The sequence below is a fragment of the Arvicola amphibius genome, chromosome 5, assembly GCF_903992535.2.
Source record: "Arvicola amphibius chromosome 5, mArvAmp1.2, whole genome shotgun sequence".
NCBI classification, from domain to species: Eukaryota; Metazoa; Chordata; class Mammalia; order Rodentia; family Cricetidae; genus Arvicola; species Arvicola amphibius.
The window spans coordinates 144,064,988-144,084,837 of NC_052051.1; the positions used below are offsets into that span (position 1 = coordinate 144,064,988).

The following is a 19,850-nucleotide window of genomic DNA, read 5'->3' on the forward strand; positions in this document are numbered from 1 at the left end:
AAATCTTGATTACCTCATTTGTAGATTAATATGTTTCAGAGATTATTAAAAAAAAAGTTAACTGAGAAAATAGATCTCACACTGACTTTTAAATACTTCAAACTTTTGTTGAAATAAATTTGCTGTAATAAGTTCATGGAAAACAATTTGACTATTCAAAGTCTATTCTTACTTCTAGTACATATGGTATGGATGTGAGATATGTATAGATGATGTGGGATTTCCCTCTATATGTTAGAATGCCATTAATGAATAAAGAAACTGCTTTGGATCTATAACAGGGCAGAGCTTAGGTAGACAGGGAAGACAGAACTGAATGCTGGGAGAAAGAGGGCGGAGTCAGAGGAGATGCCATGGATCTGCTGCCGGAGATAGACGTGCTGAATCTTTGCTGGTAGGCCACGACCTTATGGTGATGCACAGATTACTAGAAATGTAAACTAAGATATAAGAGTTATCCAAGAAGAAGTTAAAGCTAATGGGCCAAGCAGTGATTTAATTAATACAGTTTCTGTGTGGTTATTTCAGTTCTGGGCAGCCGAGACTAACAAGCGGCCCCCTCCTCCAACATATAGAGTCAGATCTAATGAAGTATTAGAAGGTCTTATCTAGTCCAAATTGGGTGTTCCAGCATTAGACAAAAATGGAAGCTAAGACTTGATTACTTGCAGTGGATTTGGTCCAACCTCATTAAGAGATACTTCTCTTTGGGACCTCCAAAGAGACAACTCAGAGACATAAAAGATCCAGTGGCTTGATCTTGGATGTCCAGTGCAGTTCATTGCAAGTTTGAACTGCAGGAGCTTGCTCGTGACTGTGCAGAAGCATCTACTCCATGTCCCCATTCCATTAAGTAGCCTGTATAATGACACATCCCATATATCTAAACAATTTGTGTTTATTGCAGACCTCCCATGCTCCCGGCAATGCTGTAGGCTCTGAGCGTATAGCAGAAAACAAAGGAAATAAAGCCCCACGTTTTTGTGCAACTGTCGTCTGATGGCAGACAAGGGTCATAAGCAAAATTATATGTTGTAAACAATCTATGTGTGTAAGGGAGAATTGCCAAGGGGAATTAAAAAGGGAGAAGGGGAGTCATAAAGATATGTCCTTTTCATCTAGAGCATTGAGTATCAAACCGAACAACTTAGACATGCTAGACAAACATTCTACCTTTGAGTTACATCCCCAGCCCTACAATCATAAAGAATTCAAGGGTGGTTAAGCAAGCATTAAAAAAAACATCTTAAGCAGCAAAGACCATTCTGATCAGAAGATCAAGTACAGTGGCCCTGAGGGCACATGGGAGGTCACTGTGTTTGGAAGAATGGGCAAAGAGCAAGGGGAAAGCATGCCTTCAGGACTCAGAGAAGCTATTCGGATGGTTTCCCATGGAGGTGTCATGTGACATGATATGATATGACACATGTCTTAAGATGATCCCATTGACACTTTCTTGAGAATATGAGAAACCAAAAGAGGCAAAATCCAATTATGATAGAAATGTGAAGTTTGGAAGTTCTTTGGTTGCTTGACTCGGTTACACAGCTAAGTCAAAAGAGGTCTCTACACCTGAGCCCAACATACTCCAGAGTCTGTGTTGTTTGCCACAATTAATCATGAGTTCCCAGCTGCAGAAATTTTATTTCTGAAATAAGATGGAATTGGCATACTGTGGTAGAGGCCCCATAGTAAACCTTCCTGAATCCTTGTCCCTGGAATTTGCTTCTTCTCTCCCTGTCCTTTATTTTAAGACAGATCTGGATTTTCTTGGCTCTTCTATTGGTCACGAGCAAGTGATTCAAAGTGAGGCATGATATAAGCTGGCTCTGTGGGCACCTCCCTAATGGTGTTTGTAACTGTGAGTCCAGTCTACCTGGTTTTTCAGACAAGGGAATGTCTGTCAACTTGGGATATGTTTTGGCATCTGTGTTCTGCTATAGAGTGTGATGTAGCAAAAATCTATTGTATGCACAGAGGGGAACAGGGATAAGAGAGGAAAGGGCAGACAGACTTGCTCCTGTGGCATTTTTCTGAATTAGCTTCCTTGATAGCCACTAGACACCTTAGTACTCTTAAAATCAACTGCATGCTGCTTCTCATGAGCTCAAGCTAGTTAGAGTTAAATACAATCAAATGCTCTTTAACGAAAAAGCTTGGCATGACAGCCAGGGATCCAGAAGTAAAATAATTGCACTCCACATAGAGGTGCATGAATCCGCAGGCTGTATGACAGACATTTTAACACTTTCTGAAAGGAAAATATTTACTAATTTACTCACCACTTTCAATACAATGTTTTTGAAAAAAATGGCCACTAATAGTACAGAAATCACAGCAGGGAAGGTGATAATAGCACATTGGTCGTGCTCTGAGAGAACTGAGATGATGATCATCATGGGCTAGGCTCCTTGTGTTCCCAAAGTATTTAATAAGTTTCGGGAATGCATAGATGCTCTCCTAAGAAATTCAAAATGGCTGCCATTTTGTCAGCTGTCGTTCAGGTTCTGTTCTCACAAGGCTCCACTGTCAGTGCTCACTCTACCCATGGAACCAAGGTGAACGCTCCGTAATTTTCCTATCTAAAATGGTGAATCACTACTTGCTTTCATGGATTTCGGAAGCTGTGCAAGAGGTCAGTATTGTTTGTATTTGAGTATTCAGGATATAAACGCACAACCCGTGTTTTAAATTAAAAGAACTACATTTTAAAAATTTCAATTTTAATAACAATTTTGAAAATTATTAATGAGGCATTTCTGGAATTTTGATCATATAACCAGTGTCTGTCAGGGTACCTTGAAGTCACACATGTATTGTTTTTCTACCACAAAAGAAATATAGAAACAATGGCTGGAGAGAGGGATGTGAGAATTTATACCACACCAAAATTGTTACAATAGAGCATCTTCTTCAGATAGTGACTAACTCAAAATCTCTCCTCATTTAAGCCTCTGGTGAAACTGATAAACTTCCTTTTCCAGTTTTTTGCTTTATAGCTACACTAATAAACCTTCTCATCTGTGCAATTACATGTTAAGTACCTTCTCTAAGTCAAGTTCCAATCTACTCTGGGAAACAAAACATGAAAATGGCATGCCTCGTTGGCTTCATCATTATTATATTCTCATAATCTTTCTGTACATCAACATAATAACTATACCTTGGGCATTACTATTTTTAGGATAATGAATATTCCAACAGTAACAAATTTACATAATGGATGGTAAATTGGCATAATGGATTGGTAAATTTTGATATGTATGTTAGTCAAGAGCAAGTAATTTTTCTCATTAACTTTCTAAAGCCTACCTCTTGTACTTGAGAATGAAATGTCACTATAATTAATAAATTCTCAGCATTTTACATTTTAAACTGATCGCTTTTAAATCCATTAAAATTTTCTTTAAAGTCTTAGTTGACACATGGTTCTAAAGAATTGGTACCAGTTTTCGGTTCTTTTCAGGGCTGTAACATTTGATTTTGTGTAATAACAGAAATTTCCTTGGAAAGATGAAATATTAAAGGTCAGCCCTCCTAGTAATTTCTTTTTATTCCTGAATAAACAAATATATATTTATTACAGCAGCCTGATTACAGTTGGCTGGAGAGTAACTGCTAACAGTGAGGAAGTTTACCAGCGATTATGTGCTTCATGCAATTCTGGAAGCAGTGTGGCCCCTCCCACAGGGAAAGGTGCTTAGGAAGGAGCCAGATCCCGAGTGGATCAATGCTGGGAAAGGGCATTGTCCAAATCCGGCATCACAAGCAAAGGCTTTAAAATGAGTCCACGCCCATTCTGTGTCAGGCCTGGATAATTGGGGTCCTAGTGGTGGGGCAAGAGGAGCATGGGGGAAAGAGGGGTGTGAAGTGCTTATAGTGTTAAGATCAATAGACCCTGAATCCCGAACCACAAAGGACAGGGAATGGTCAAGAATAAAGGCTAGGTGAATCCAGGAATAAAGACAAAATAGGCTTCATCCTCTCCTTCCACTGCCTTCTGTCCTCACCTACTTATCAAGGAAAGCTGAGACAGAACTCAAGCAAAAGGCCACCTGGGAGGTTTTGGCCATAGATGCTAGCGCAAGATACAAAGACTGCATTGTAAAACTTCCAACAGGCAGCCAGCTGGGCTTAGTTGATGCAGTATTTCCACTTCTTGTTTGGTAAGTATACATGGGTGACAGGTGCCTCACAACTTGGCCTCTTGCTGGACCTTAGAGGTCAGAGGTCAGATAGGCAGCACTGCCTTCCTTATAGGTTCACAGAGTTCATTCAATTTCCTGAATATCAGAGTCAAATCTGAATCCAGAACTCCAAGATGCAAAGACTAATTGCCTTTCTCCCTGACACCATGCTCTTCCTAGGAAAGAGGGAAGCTGAGGAACAGTGAGGGATATGGGGAAGAAAAATTGGAGGTTGGCCAATGTCTTAGCTTAATTTCCTGGAGCTGTGATAAAAGATCCTAGCAAAAGAATCTTAAGGGAGAAAGGGTCTATTTGGCTGACAATTCCAGGTTACAGTACAGTCCTCCATTGCAGGACAGTCTAGCAGGAACTGGAAGCAGATGTCGCTATACTCAATGAACAACAGAGAATGATGAATTCATGCAGGCTACTGTTCAGCTTCCTGTCTCCTTTTTATTCATTCTAGAGTCCTGCCTATGGAATGATACCACGTACATTCAGGGTGCATCATTAACCTAATTAAGAAAATTCCCTCACACATATGTCCACAAGACAACCTGATGCAGATTATGCCCCACGGAGACTCCCTTCCCAGGTAACTTAACACTGTGTTACAGTAACTCTCAGAATTAGCCGTCACCATGCCACCTCTGGTCTACCTGACACAAACACATTGCTTTAAGCCTTAACCCTCTGTGCCTTATCCCGTCTCATGTTTACTTCATAATGTAAAATACAGTCCAGTTTCAAAGTCCTCATAGTCTTTACATATTTCAACACTTTAAAAGTCCCAAGTCTCTTTAAAATATAAAATTTTAAAATTGAGTTATATTCTAATGTCAAAATGTGTTGAGAGCTGTGAACTCCCAGATCCTGAAACAACTTGGTTTCTCCTGATCTGAGTGCCTACAGCTGCTCTGAGCATGAGACCCACGGGAGTTCCTGATGGCAGGAGAGTGGTTCTGGTGGGTTTCTGTGACATGGCTATCTCTATACAAGCTTCCCCTTGACACAATAAAGGGGCATTCTTGGAGCATTGTGGCATCAAGGATAACCCATATCCCTCTCTGTACTGTCTGTGAGTCTTTGTGTGTTTCAATCTCCAGCCCCTCGCCCGGTTCACGAACTGTTTAGTGGTGCATAGAGCGCAGACAGGCATCGTGCGCTGCAAAAATGGAAGCCTCGGGCATAGCAATGGGTGAGCTAACTAAAATTCCAAGTTCAATGGTAAAAACGCCAAATCTTGCAGATCCACATGCAGCGTCTGGGACTTACAGTGAGATTAGATGGGCTCTGAAGGACGTGGGTAGCCCCACTCCTCCAGATCTGCTCTTATAGGTGCAGAACATCCCCGTCCTTGTCTGTCACCCTCCTTGGTGGAAGATTCATGGTCCTGACATCTCTAGTATCATGGGATCTCTAATGCAGCTAGAATTCACCTTCAAAGCTTCTTTACATAATGGTCTCTCTCAGCTCCCTCTTCATAGGTACTCCAGCCCTACCGTAATGACTCTTGACCAGCTTAACCTTGCATTTTTTTATCCCCTTTCAAAACTAGTACAACGTGGATGCCACTGTCAAGTTCTGCCAGGCATTGGAGATGCAACACATATATATCAGCTTGGAACCACATATACATCAGCTGCTCTGTGCTGACCCTCAGGAAATACTTCACTATGGTCCCAGTGTGAGTACCAGGCTTCTCTCAAAACCTCATTGCAGATGTTTTGTTATTTGTACCTTCTTCATCTAAAACTTTGAGCTTGCCCATATGCCTTCCCTGCAGCAAACAAGTTAGCTCATGATTTTTAAATTAAACTTACTAAAGTTCCCAGGACACAGGGAGAATGCAACCATATTCTTGACCAATGTATCATAGAAACAGCCCTTAACCAGGTTCCTGGTAGAACAGTTCTTTGTTCTCTTCTGAAACCACATTATGTAGGCCACTGTCTGCCACATTTCTCCTAGAATTTTTGACTAAAAGATTGCTGCTCATTTATTCTAAGGTACTGATGGAATATCCCACCATGCTGTGCTTAGAGCACCTGTTGACAGAGGTTTCTGTCCCTCCTGGTCCCGCAGCTGTTCATTCCCAAAGAAACACACAGAGGTCTGCATTAATCATAAACAGGCTGGCCTATTATCTCAGGCTTCTATTAACTATTATAACTTATATTAGGCCATAATTCTTGTCTGTGTTAGCCATGTGGCTAGGTACCTTTTATCAGCAAGGCATTCACCATCTTGCCTCCTCTGTGTCTGGATTACAACTGCAGACTGAGCCTTTCCTCTTCCCAGAATTCTCCTATTCTGATTTCCCCACCTATACTTCCTGCCTGATTACTGGCCAATCAACATTTTATTAAAGCTATACAACTGGCAAGACAAATCTTTGCAAGGTACAAGATCATTGTTCTACAGCAAGCATCTCATTGTTTTTCTAGCTCAAAGTTACAAACTCTCTCGTGTTTCTTCTGTAAAACAGTTTCAAAGGCCTAGAAACCCACAGTCAGGTTTCCCAGAGAGGAAGCCCTTCTTATGGATCCTGGTCTGTATTTTAATTCCCTGTTGCTGTGCTACAGTACCCAACCAAGGAAACATAAGGGGAAAGGTGTTCATTTGATTTGAAGTTCTAGTTTAGAAAGCCTTGAGAATACATGATCCTCAATGATTGTTTTTGTTTTGTCAGAAAGTAAGGGGAGGAGAGGGATAGGAATAGAAAACTTGAACTCAATTTTAATCTAGATCCTAGCTTGTCTTAATTTCCTTTCCATTTTTTTTGTGATAAAACACCCTAACAAAAGCAACCAGAGGGAAAAATTATTTATTTGGCTCATCATTCCAGGCTATAGCTCATCAACACAAGGAATCAAGACAGCAGAAACTTGAAGCAACTAGTTATATTACATTCAGAGTCAAGAGCAGAGAGAAATGAATTAATCCATGAAAGCCAGTGATCAGGTCATTTCTTCTTCTCATTCTGACCAGGCTTGTTCATGAAATGATGGCTCCCCAACTAATGGAGGGGTCTTCCTACCCCAATTAACCAAACTGAAAAATTCCCCTACTGGCATGCTCACAGGGCAATAGACCTAGAGGAGCCTACAGGAAGACCCTCTTCCCAGGCAATTCTACCTTGTGTCATAACAACAATCAAAATTCATTAACCATTACAAATAAGATGGTTCCCTTTGCAGAAAAGTAATAAAAGTGGCTTTAAGGATGCTAAAGTAGGGGAGTTAGAATGGAGGTTGTTGATGGCAAGATGCCCAAATGATAAGTCTAGAAGGAAGTAGAAAGAAGAATGCTTACCAATTCCATGGAACCCCATCAAACCTTAGACTGGTTTCAAAGACAAAAACAATAAATAGGGCACTAATTCTTAAAATATTATAGTGCATGGGATGCTCTGGAGACTTCACATATTAAAATGACTTCTGTAGAAATTTGACTTTATGGACATTTTCCTTGTCTATACTTATGGGTTTTTTGTTTGTTTTTTAGCTAGAGTCAACGGGCAACAATAAGAGCTACACCCAGTGCCAAAAAAGAGAGACTGGAGCAGGAGGAAGCTATTCCAACTTATCCAAAACTACTAAAAACCCAAATGCTTTTTAATGAAATTCCTAAAGGAGCTAGGTTTTGACTATATCATTGGCAATTTGAACCTATGTTTAAGAAGGTTAAGAAATTAAAATAAACAGCAAACAAACAGAAGTTATTTATCTAATGTTAAATGTAGTGACCCTTAGCTCCAGTCAAGAGCGCAGCCTTCCCGAGTATACAAACCGCATGCTCGCTCATTTCTTTTATTCGATTACTGCTAACAATGATAACTTATTTCGACACTGCTTCATACATCTCTCCAGAACCCTTTCAGAGTTTATTTCCAAGCCTTCCACCGAATTCAAGCACAGTTAGCGCCTGCTTGGAACACTTAGGTGTGCTGGGCTGCAGAGGCCCTGCCATTGTTCCTTATTCTGGAAGATTCAGTTTTCCTGTGGTCTCGTTCATCACCTGCTACAGCTTGGTACCCAAGCAACCAGCATACTGCTTGTTTTTGAGTGAATGAATCCTCGTTTCCTTTCTCACCATCCAGCATGTACCATTTTGCCTTCGGTGACAAAGTATAAATTCTTCAGTTCTATAATAATTTAATTCACCTAGTAAAATCATGATAAATTAGAAGACTTCTTTCATTTTCTTCCAAATACATAAAATTAAGGACATGTCAAGGCATCCTGTTCCTATGGATGTTATATATTATTGTGATTAGGTGGGTTTAGGCTGCATGTTACCTTTGTGTGGCTAAATTGCAGCTAAAGAGAAATCTGAGTGTTGTGTATAGGAAGATGAATAAACCTCCAAAGATGGCAATTGTCCAAGAAACAGAGACATAATTTGACAGTCACAGAACAAAACATAAGTGACCCATAGAAATATCTGTGCATGGTACCATGGCAACACTTACCACATTATCGTCCACAATGATAAGGAAATTTATTCCTGTTGTTTTTCTATTCTCCCCCAAACATCCCTGACTCCTTTCTCCTGGATTGTTCCCATTGTGATCCATCCAAACAATGGATGGAATTTTCAGGAAATAAGGTAAGAAACCACTCAAGGAGGGGCTATTGGCTTCTGTTCATTTCAAAACTCAAGGTATAATAATAACTATACATGGCTCAGGCCACTCCCATTTTATGTGTAGTTGTGGCATAAAGATTCTAGAGGTCTCCAAGTACATGGGACTCACTTCTTTGGGATGAGATACACCAGTGTGTGCAAACAGGACCTATCTCTGCTTTTGGCAAGAACTTGCTGTGGCTGCAGACTATTTTTCTGTCAGTGGTGATGGTGGTGGTAGCAGGGAGGACTAGCTCACTGTTTTCTTTTCTGGTTGATGGCATTATCAGCAACTTCCTTCTGTCATGAAAACACTGAATGGGCAGTTCTCGTTGCTCTTTCTGTTTCCTAAAAAGACTGCAGTCAAGCAAACACAGATATGGCATGTTCTGTCTGTGAGACATATGGCCTATTTTCTAATTAAGCAGTTCACAAATCTTTGAGTCATTTACTTAAATAAAAATATTAACTGGCATCTTTTCCATGAAAAGATGTCCAGAGATGTCAGAGCATCCCTCAGACTGCACCTCTGTGTCTCTCCACTGCAAGCGCCTCGGTGATAAGCTACAGGTCCAAGGTGCCCTGCAAATCGACCGTGTCCTGTAGATCAGCCCTGAGAGCATCAAGGAAGAACCTCAGAAATTGATTAGGTATCCAGGTGAGGTATTGTGAGCATTTCAGGAAGGGGGAACGCCATGAATAAGATCTGGGAGTTGCGGCAGGCAGGGTAGATCATACAAAGGAATTGCAGATAGTTCCACTGGGGCCACACGAATTAGGATGAAGAAACACTTGAGGGTTAAATTTGAGGGAAATGTTGCACATCGCATTCAATCTATCATAACACATATTTGTGGAGTTAAAAATCAATGTGATACACGCAGCTTGGTGGTAGCCTGAAGGCCAGGATTCAGAATTTGGCAGCTGCTAATAACAGGGAGAGCTGTGGGGTAATGAAAGAACAAAACCACTGCCTGGTGGCAGTTAAGCTATTGAAAGAAAATCCCCGGAAACATTTCTATTGGCAATAATATGCTGAGAATGAAAAATTAAGCCAAGAAACTCAACCTGAGTCCTAGAAGGGAAGTGGATGGAATATTGTTAACTTGGCATCAATTCCAGATCCAAGATGTAAGTCTCAAAGGCAAGGACTCCATTCTCTCACTCAGCTAATGGGAGAGAGGGTGGGGGCGAGGCGGGGTGGGGGGGGACTTTACAGACAGGATTTCAGAGCTACCTCTTCTTGGCAAGGCTCAGGCTAAAAGAAACTGTCAGAAACTCTCCCAAGGTGTATCTGGGTGCAAAACCGAAGGGCTAGCAAGTTGTTTGAAGAGGAAAAGACATAGGTCATGGAAGCTTCCTGCTGCCTTTGCGCTTCCTCCGTCTCTCACAGAACAGGTACTTGGGACATGCCCTCCCCATTTCGGAGGCACAGTTCCAGACCGTAGGATGGAAAGGAGCAGGAGAGGGATGGGAGGCTGACGCCTGGAGATCGGTACCCGCTCCTCTAGATGGGAGGAGGAGAAAAGACAAGAGAACAGAGAAGGACGAGAAAGACAGCCATGCTATTTGGCGTCCTAAGGAACAGAACAGTCCTTTCTTGTAGAAAAACCAGGCACGAGTATTTTCTCTTAGCTGTTCACTATGAGACCTAGCTGATTCTCTGAAGCCCAGTAATAGTCATAGCCAGTTTCTAATGTTTTCACCTACATCTTTAATAAGGTGAGGATAATTCAGTAGTTCACCTTACTGAACAATGGCGAGGAGAGCCAGCTTCCCACTCTGCAAGGCTTCCTGTGTTTCCTATAATCAGATTTGTTAATGTTTCCAGCTCTGTGCCCTTACTTATAAAAGGGAATAATAATGTCACTTCCATATTAAACTGTTAGGTTAGATAATCTATACTTAGGGTCTCTTTCAATTTCTGACACACTGAATAGATGGCAATTATGTATTTATTTTTAATCTATTTTAATATGTTTTCTAAAAGATTTCCCATTATAAAATTGAGGCCTTTAGAGATCATAATTATTTCTAAGTAGTAACATTACTTTGTCTTTTTCCTCGTAGTATTAGTCTTGGGAGGAGTCAGAGCAGAATAAGGGATGAAATTACAAATTGGCAGGGATACCATGTTTATGGAACTATTTGCCCGCCTCCAGATTTTTAAAGCTTTCTCTGGCTATTATGTAAAGGCACTAACACAGAAAACAAACTGTATGTTATATTTTTCTATGATTTAAGATTTAAATTCATGAACACCAACTAGCTTTGAGAAGTAGAATATATACTGTCTTATTTATCTTCTGCTGGAGTATGATTTGTTATGACAAAGAAGTTTCCTTATTTATGTGTTTTATTAACACCTAAGATAGTGTCTGGAAGGGGTGAATGTTCAGAAGATTGCAGTGATCCAAGTTGCCTGAATGAGAAACTATACATAAGACACAGCCATGGCAATACTGGCTACCTCCTATCACAGGGTGAAACTGGACTCAGCACCATAGCAAAGGTCTTTCCTATGGCGTTATTAAGTTCCAGTGGAATGATTCATTTTGGGACAGTCAGACTAAAGTTACCTCTAACCTTTATCCAGCTACCTTTTTTGTGTCCACAGCCCCTTTACGAATGTATCATGCCATTCGTGAAGCTGAGCTTTGGTTTCACAGTGAGATCCAAAAGCACACTTGGAGAGAATGGACATGAATAACAGGGGAAATCTGATCCCTCTGTTTACCTGATTCATTAAAACACTGATTTTCTTTAGTGTTTTATAAAATGAAATTTCAAAGCCGTTATCTGCTTGATTCAATTAAGTTTAGAAAAGAAGTGTGAGATGGTCTTTGGCAGAATCCAAAGCCAAAGAGTATTGCAGAAGATTAATTAAAAAGGGGACTCAGGGATAATAATAAATATTAAGCTCCCTTAAAATGCTAAAATGAAACTGATTTGACATTGTACATGAATAAAGAAATTGAGGACATACTGGTGAAAAGAACCATGAGTTAAATTTTAAAGAAAAGTGATATCATTTTTCCAGCCAGTAAAGGAGACATTGAATAAAGAACAAAGTAGACAGATGAAAGCATGGGGGGGGGGGTAACAAAGCAAAGAGCAATGCTTACCATGTTAATACGCCAAACACATCCTCAATAAAGTCTTATGGGGTGAATTCAGGAGTAAGAAATATGCCATGTAGAATGAAATATGTAATATATTGAGAATAAAATAAGATAATTGTTTTATATGATTTTATAATAATTTTTTAGAATTGTGGGATTTGGAGTAAGGATTTTAATTTTCTCCATTCAGTGTGATTAATTCAAAGCAACTGATTTCCTATGCTCATACTGGATTGTTTGAAATTTGGATGCCTGTAACTATTAAAATGAAAGATTTCACATTTTGATTCAAATAGCTATATGGAAATGTGGGGGTCATCAATATGGATAAGCCTAGAAGCCAATGCAGAATTAAGGCTGAGCCACCAGAACATTCTCTGTTCTCCAGCAGAGGAGGAGAGCTCTAATTCCCAAGCTTCATTTGCACATGCTGTTATTCACAGATGAATAGAGTGTGCCACTTTGTTAGTCACCCCCTGGGTCCATCACACGTAAGCAGAGAGAGGAAATGGTCCAAGAACCATTGGCATCTAATCCACGATACATTATGTCACTAAATATCTGGCATGGCAGTTGGCTAAACCTCACCACTCAGTTGCCAAATGTCATTTAACAAAGTGGTCCCCATCCAGGACCTCTATGTGACTGTACTGATAATATTATCACTGGAGGTGAAGAGACACATTCCCCAAGGAAACTCATCATTAGAAATAAACATGGCAGCCCACCAGAAAGCATAAACAACATGAAGGAACCAAAGGAAGGCTTTTTAAAGTGTCTGTGTGGGTTCGTGTGCACATGAATGAATGTGCACGCTGCAGAAAGTCTTTTCTCCACCAGGCAATAGAGACGGTATGTATTTTCTCTAAACTGCCAAGCCTCAAGATGAGTCTTTCTCAACACCTTGAAGAAAAGTATTTATTCTTGTCAGCATCGTGCAGAACAGTTCTCAGGGTAACTTGAGTTCTAGTTTCTTTAGCCATTTTGGTAAAAGCAAAGTGAAGATTTATCTTCCACCTAGCTTCTTCACTAATAGAAATATTCCTTGTCTCTTTGTTGAACATCAAATGTGATGTTTTAAAGAAAAAAAGAGAGATAAATACTTTGATAAACTTTTATCTTTTATCTTACAAAGCCTTGTTAGAGAAGTCAACCTCTCTCTCCCCTCCCTACATTTTTTCTCCCCATCTCTGTCTGTTTCTCTTTCTTTTACACAACCACACACACACACACACACACACACACACACACACCTCTACTATCATCTCTGTCATAATGATCTGCTTTGTGTATTGTGCTTATTGCAGACTTCCCTTGCAAGCTCCCAATTCAGATCAGTTATTAGGTAACTTGGAATGAAATGTTGCCAATTCCGGACTCCTGGTCTCTTGCATCTGAACATGTTTACTATGCTCCATTTCTTTATGAATGTCACAGATACAAATCCAGGCCTGCATCCAGCCTACACATGCGTACTCCTGCATGTTTCCCTCAACTTTCAAACACATTCCATTAAAATACACACTGTCTTAAACACATAGATTTTTATAGTTAAATGGGTAGGGTTGTTTTGGTATAGCCATTGTACTTTAAAAAAACTGTTAAAAATTACATCATTTTAATCTTTATCAGCAAATGTTAAATGATCTGTTAAAGCCTTTTCCTTGAATCCTTACCTTCTGGAAAATAACAGTAACATGCTCTGGTCTTTCTCATTGAGATGTTCTGTGTGATTATTTTGGTTCTAGGCATCCAGGACAAACAAGTGGCCTTCCTGTTACAGTTGTTTAGTAAACAATGTTGCCCAAGCAACTATTTAACTAGAAAAAATGAAATTATATTATAAGCAAATAAATGCCACATCAATTAGAGACTTAACTATAGTATATAAAACACGATCAAACATAAGCTTACATCAATTTTTTTTTACAAAGAAATCAAAAATACTTGGAAACGTACACCCTTTCAACAAATGATATCAGGGAAACTGGATGTCCCCTTGTAGAAGAAGGAAGGGAGATCCATATCTCTTACTCTCTGCAAGAATAAGTTCAAAGGGGATCAAAGAACTTAATATAAGATTTGAACGAGCTAGATGAAGACATATGTGAAACACTTCAAGACACAGACACAGCAAGGAGAGCCTCTTCATCCTGTGGCATGCTACTCCTGTTTCAAATTGCTACAGTTTTACAAAACCTTCACAATTTATTCATAGAGAGCAAGTTTCTACTTCCAGAAGATTCTCCATTCTCTGGTTATATTTTCCCCCAAATATGCTATTATGGATGCATGGGTTTCCTCTTTAACCAACAGATCAGTTTCTGCTCATCCCTCCAATGTGAGCTTCCATTTGATCTTCTTCAGGACACCCCTCCAGTCTCACTCTCTACTCTGCACTGGCTCCTACCAGATGCTGCTACTGCTCTTACTTGCTGTGTTGTTTTCCTTCAAATTTCTACTCGCTTGAAGTTCTTGAAAAGGAGAATATCTCCTTTGTCCTAATGCCCTTATCAACATGTCTTGTTTCCACTAGCTCCCAGCTCCCACATATGTTTCCTGAACTATCTTTAGAAAACTTGTATAAAGACTCCTTTACGGTCTAATTACTTCTTGGAGATAAAGCTGATCTTGTTGTAGCCACACCAAGTTATATACAACAATAGCCAAATCCCACATGGAGGTGGCACTTTGTATATTCATGCATGTGCTGAGATACAAGCAAAATAAGCAAACCCAGTGTTCATCCGTGACAGACAGATCAGAAGAAATAATATTAAATAAGAAAATGAGTGATTATTAACTAAGGTTAAAAATGATGATCAACAAGCTTCATGGACTTTATATTATATGAGTCATCACCTAAACTCTATAGTGATAGTTGAGTTTTGCTTATTAATATGTTGAATAAAAAAATCTCTTCCTGTAGTGTTTTAGTTGTGTGATGTTTCTAAGAGTCACTAATCAGTTACCATGTATTGGTGGTTCTTCATTGAATACAGAGAGTTGAATTTGAGCAACTGAAATGCAATAGTGCTCACTCCTTCATCAGAACACTCTACCATGGCTTAATCATTCCAGCTGAAACAGCTTGGTCCCTCCTGAAAAATCAACATGCCCTCCACAGATGGGCATGAGCCAGTGGGTAAACCTTGGCCATGTAGAGTTATTTGATCTTCTAGGATATTTACCCAAGAAGAAACCTGCTAGGGGAGTTTTACAGCAAAGATGCCGGAAAGTAGAGGTAGAACAGGGTCCATGTTCCCTCTACTGTAAGCAGCATGTTGCAAATTCAAGCCAGAACAGGAGGAAGTCTCTGGTTCCTAGACCTGTTTTTTTTTTTTTAAAAAAAAAAAAAACCTTTGTAATAGACTAAAATTTTTTTCCACTTTTCTCTATTAGAGAGTTCAAATTTGCGTTAATTTACAAATTAAGTGAATTAGATTTTATTCCAAATTTCCTCATCGGCTGTAGCAAACACGTTCATTCTTTGGCACAATTACAGGATGGGCAAAAATGAACCAGTCCCAAGCTCCCTCAGAAGAAGCCATTAGGAAAGTCACATTATGACACATTAGCCATGATCTACTTTTATCCTTCATATTAAAAACTCCCTAAACGGTCCTTTTCTTTATTTCACGATGAGTAACTGAAATGACATTTAAAACTAACAGGCTGAGCCTGTTATCTCGGGGGAACAGGCACAAAAACCTACCAGAGGAGACACAAAACATGAGTCAGTTAGCTACACGTGGCCTTGCCACTGATTTCTAACACTCTGCTCTCTGTCCTTATGTCTTTAGGTATATTTCCTGGACTTACATACACAGGTGAAGCACAGCTAAGCCCTGTGGAATATTCCTTTACACGGTGTGAAGATACGTCGCTGCGATTGGTTTAATAAAGAGCTGAATGTCCATTAGCTAGGCAGGAAGAGGTTAGGCGGGACTTGTGGGGACAGAGAGCTCTGGGAAGAAGAAAGGCAGGGTTGCCAGCAGGATGCAGGGGGAGACATGCAGGAAGAGAGGTAAAAGCCACGAGTCACGTAGCAACATGTAGATGAATTGAAATGGGTTAATTTCAGTTATAAGAGCTTGTGGGACAAGCCTAAATTATGGGCTGAGTTTTTACAATTAGCAATAAGTCTCTGTGTCATTTTGTGTGTGTGTGTGTTTGTGTGTGTGTGTGTGTGAGAGAGAGAGAGAGAGAGAGAGAGAGCTGGCAGCCCAAAGAAAAATCCATCTACAACTAAAATGCAAAGAATCTATATTCTAAACATCAGCCCCGATTTACTTCCCTTTTATAGGGGTAGAAATGCAGACACTTTAATTTCGCTTTTCAAATCTTAGGGCAGTTGAGGGAAAGCCTAGGAATTGAATTCAGGTGTTCCAAATCCTCTGCTGGTAGGCTTTGCTTAACCTGCTTGGTTTTTTTTTTTTTTTTTTCTTTTTTTACCTGATCTCTTAGACAACCTCCACAGCTTAAACATATAGGGCCGTCATTCTCCATTGCAAGTTAGAACTGAACTTATGCTTTATGTTATTTTGTTTTGTCTTTCTGTTGGTTTTCCTTTTGATAATGCCTGAAGGGTCTGCCATAAAAATAATGAAGGAGTGAAATGGAATGAAGTCATATACCACGTGTGTCCAACAAATCAAAAACGGAACTCCAAGCAGCCTTGGGCTTAGCGAGGTTCAACATTTGCAGCTGCAGAAGTGTGACTGGTGAGCCCCACTTTGTAAAAAGGGCCACAAGGACAAGACTGGGTTTCTAAGTTAAGCACAAAGCTTCAGAAAATCATTGTTCCCTTTAGAAGAAAACAATGCTTTTAGTAGAGTAAATACTAGGGAACTAAGAAATTATTCTGCACCTAAATTGATTCAATTCAGCTTATCGTTCTAACGTATTTTAACTCAGAAACTCGTTTTGGGGGAGAGGACTGACACACATTTCCGACAGAACTAAGTTTAAGCAGAAGAGGCACCTGTCAGTTTCCTTATCATAATGAGCAAGGTCCTCGGGCCAGCATCCGGTCTTCTAAGACTCCACTGCATTAAAAAGAACCCACAAAGGGTGTCCTGGAGATAGCTCGTCATGTGGCAGGAAAGGGATAGACATTGGCAGTGACACTTAACTTCTTGAGCTTACAGTCCTATTGTAGGATACACAAAGCCACAAGGCAGTGAGGAGCTCAGCCCCCGTCTTCCCACATTGTTCCCACGAAGGCATTAGGGCTGTAGACTGAGATCAGCTGGAGCAGGGTGTGTCCTAATTAGACCATAGCGGATGCGATGAAGAGCGCCTTGCACAAGGCGATCAGCATGTTTGCTTAGCAGATGAGGAACACTCTCAGCTGGGGAAAACTATGAACAATAATAGCTTGAAAACAAAATGAAAGCAATGCACTCACTGTTCACAGAAGACAGAGCTCCAGCAGGGCTGAGAACGGCATTGTGATACAGGGGTGCAAGAAATAAGCCTTACCACGCAGGATATACACAGAACACAGGAATCTCATGGCAGCTCCAGAGGTCCCTTGGATCTACCTCTCACTCCTAGAATCGTGTACACAACCTGGGCAGAACGCAAGCATTTAAAAATGTCCAATTACAGCAGGAAATGAACGGTCATGCGTACAAGACGCACAGTAGAGAACAAATGGAGGATTCTGTTTCTAACCTGCTTGGTGGCACCTTCGGGTTCTCAAGGACCCTGACAGCACATAACACTTAGACAAAGGGTGAAGTTAAAAAAAAGTCACCCCTTGGGAGTAGACAAATATGAGATGTGTTTTGAAGGAGCAGTCAAGAAACCTGGGCATAGCTGAATGAGAAAAACAATAAGAGGGAGCGAGTAGAAGATAATGATAAAGTTTAAAATGAAAAACAAAATGGCACCATTAATAAAAAAAAAAAAAAAGAGGGTCTGAGAGGGAGTGAGATTTGCAGTAAGATTTGGTGTTGAGGTGTAATAGCAGATTACCACTGGGGACAGAATACTGTCTCCCAGGTTGGCGACACAGGGAGAGCAGGGATAGTTTTAAATCCTCCTTAGCCAACTCAGCATTTCCCAAATGAGATGGGGATTTGGTAAACATCACTCTCATCTGATAGAGGAGAAAAATGAGAAGCAGAAATATCAGATGTTTGCTTTAAATATATACACACACACAAATACTCATTCACATATACGTATACACAGATACATACACCTATACAAATACACAAACATGGGCATACATACAAATACATGCACACATATGCAACAGGAATACATACAAACACACATGAGCATACATAACAAGCATGCCTGTACAAACGCACACACAAACACACATTGGCACATACACAAAGAACACACACACGCACACACACATACGCACACATACACACACAGCTCAGAGCATAGTGAAGATTTAAAGCTTCGTGTTGATTTTACACTCAACGCTTGAGTATTTACTGTGTGCCTGACCTTTCCTGGAGTCCATAATCCAATGAAGAAGCAAGGAAGGAAAAGCTGGAGGTCAAGAATTGACAGTCAGAAAAAGGAAGGGAGAGGACTCAGTAATCAAGCTGCATCCGAAATAATTTCATGTCTACTGCTCTGTGGGTACCTGCTGCACACACGACAAGGAAGGGGTGATGGAAAAGAAGTGTGCACATGGGAAGGTGTGCTAGCAAAGATGCATGTTTTACTGTAGATGATATATACCGCAGACCACCAGGAAATGAGAACATGTAAGTCTTCTCTACTCAGTACAGCTGTCCCTCAATATCTATGGCAAATCAGTTGCAGAGTCCTGAAGCTCTAAGGACACCCAAGTCTGTCTTTAAAAATGTTTGTCACTAAAAACTACACACATCTCCTGTATGTTTTAATTATCTAAGAAACTGTAAATGCTATTTAAGTAGTTGTTATCCTATGCTGTTTATGGATTTGAGGCAAGGCAGGAAGAAATCTGTACACACTCGATACCAGTGTGATTGTTTTCATATTTTCAAGCCATGCTTAGCTGATTCCATGGATACAGAACTCAAGAGAGAAAACAAACTGTGTGTCTCACCTTGATGCAAACTTGTCTCAATGATTCTTTTCATTAATCCAGCCTGTGAATGAGTTCTGCCATGAAAGCCTTGCTAGAGTACAAGACTGAGTGTCAAGCTTTGTGCTAGAAATAGTTACACAGTTAAGAAACAAACAGTGCAATGAAATTTACAGAGAAAAACAAAAGGGTACAGTCATACATCAGATGTACTAGGATGACAGAGATGCTTACTCTGTCTCTCCCTTGAACTTGCTAGGAGTGGAGGCTTAGCATGGTGCCATAGCCAGGATACTTTAGTTTTTCCCTAAGGCTGAACACAGCACATCAGCCTGGTCAGTGATGTTATTTGCTGTCCTTAGAATATGTGTTCTTAATCTTTAGGAGCCCAAACCACCCCATCCCACACCACTAAGCTTTGATCAGATATCACCTTGGCCAAGAAGGCAGAAGCTCCCTGAAGAAGGCATCACCTAACACCTCCTTAAGGTGGCTGTCCCTCAACATTTTTACCCCCACATGATCTCTCTTTTCTTGGATTCTAGAAGTTCTTGGTTTTAGAAGAAGATTGCCAATATTGGTCGAAAATACAAATTTATTAATGGACATTATCAGAGTTTAAACATCACATAGCTTGAGATACCCAGAATTCGCACTTCTGGTTCATCTCTATTACTCTCACTTACTCTTTTTTGACTATGTCATTTAGCCTTTGAAGCTCTCTGAAAGTAAGGACCAAGTTTTTCAATTGTGTAATATTCAACAAAACGCTGAGGTTAGACCCTAAGTGACTATTTCATAAACGAATGAATGCATTAGTCAGAAAACATACGCTTAGGAGCTAGAGAGATGAGTGTTAGGCACTTAAGA

The 19,850-nt window shown here is 40.2% G+C and overlaps 1 protein-coding gene across 3 annotated transcripts in view; it reads right to left on the reverse strand.

The window, feature by feature from the left end:
- Positions 1-19,850, reverse strand: part of Rab27b (RAB27B, member RAS oncogene family) — a 144,313-nt gene that overhangs the window by 94,940 nt on the left and 29,523 nt on the right. The window contains exons 3-4 of one of the 3 annotated variants that reach the window (XM_038329476.1): positions 17,423-17,512; positions 13,615-13,758 (exon numbers count right to left, since the gene is read on the reverse strand). The exons of 1 other annotated variant lie outside the window; for it this stretch is intronic. In XM_038329476.1, coding sequence (XP_038185404.1) covers positions 13,615-13,637 — 23 coding nt within the window. In that variant the 5' untranslated portion in view covers positions 13,638-13,758; positions 17,423-17,512. The remainder of the gene's footprint in view (positions 1-13,614; positions 13,759-17,422; positions 17,513-19,850) is intronic. One more of the 3 variants, XM_038329477.1, reaches the window with a different exon arrangement.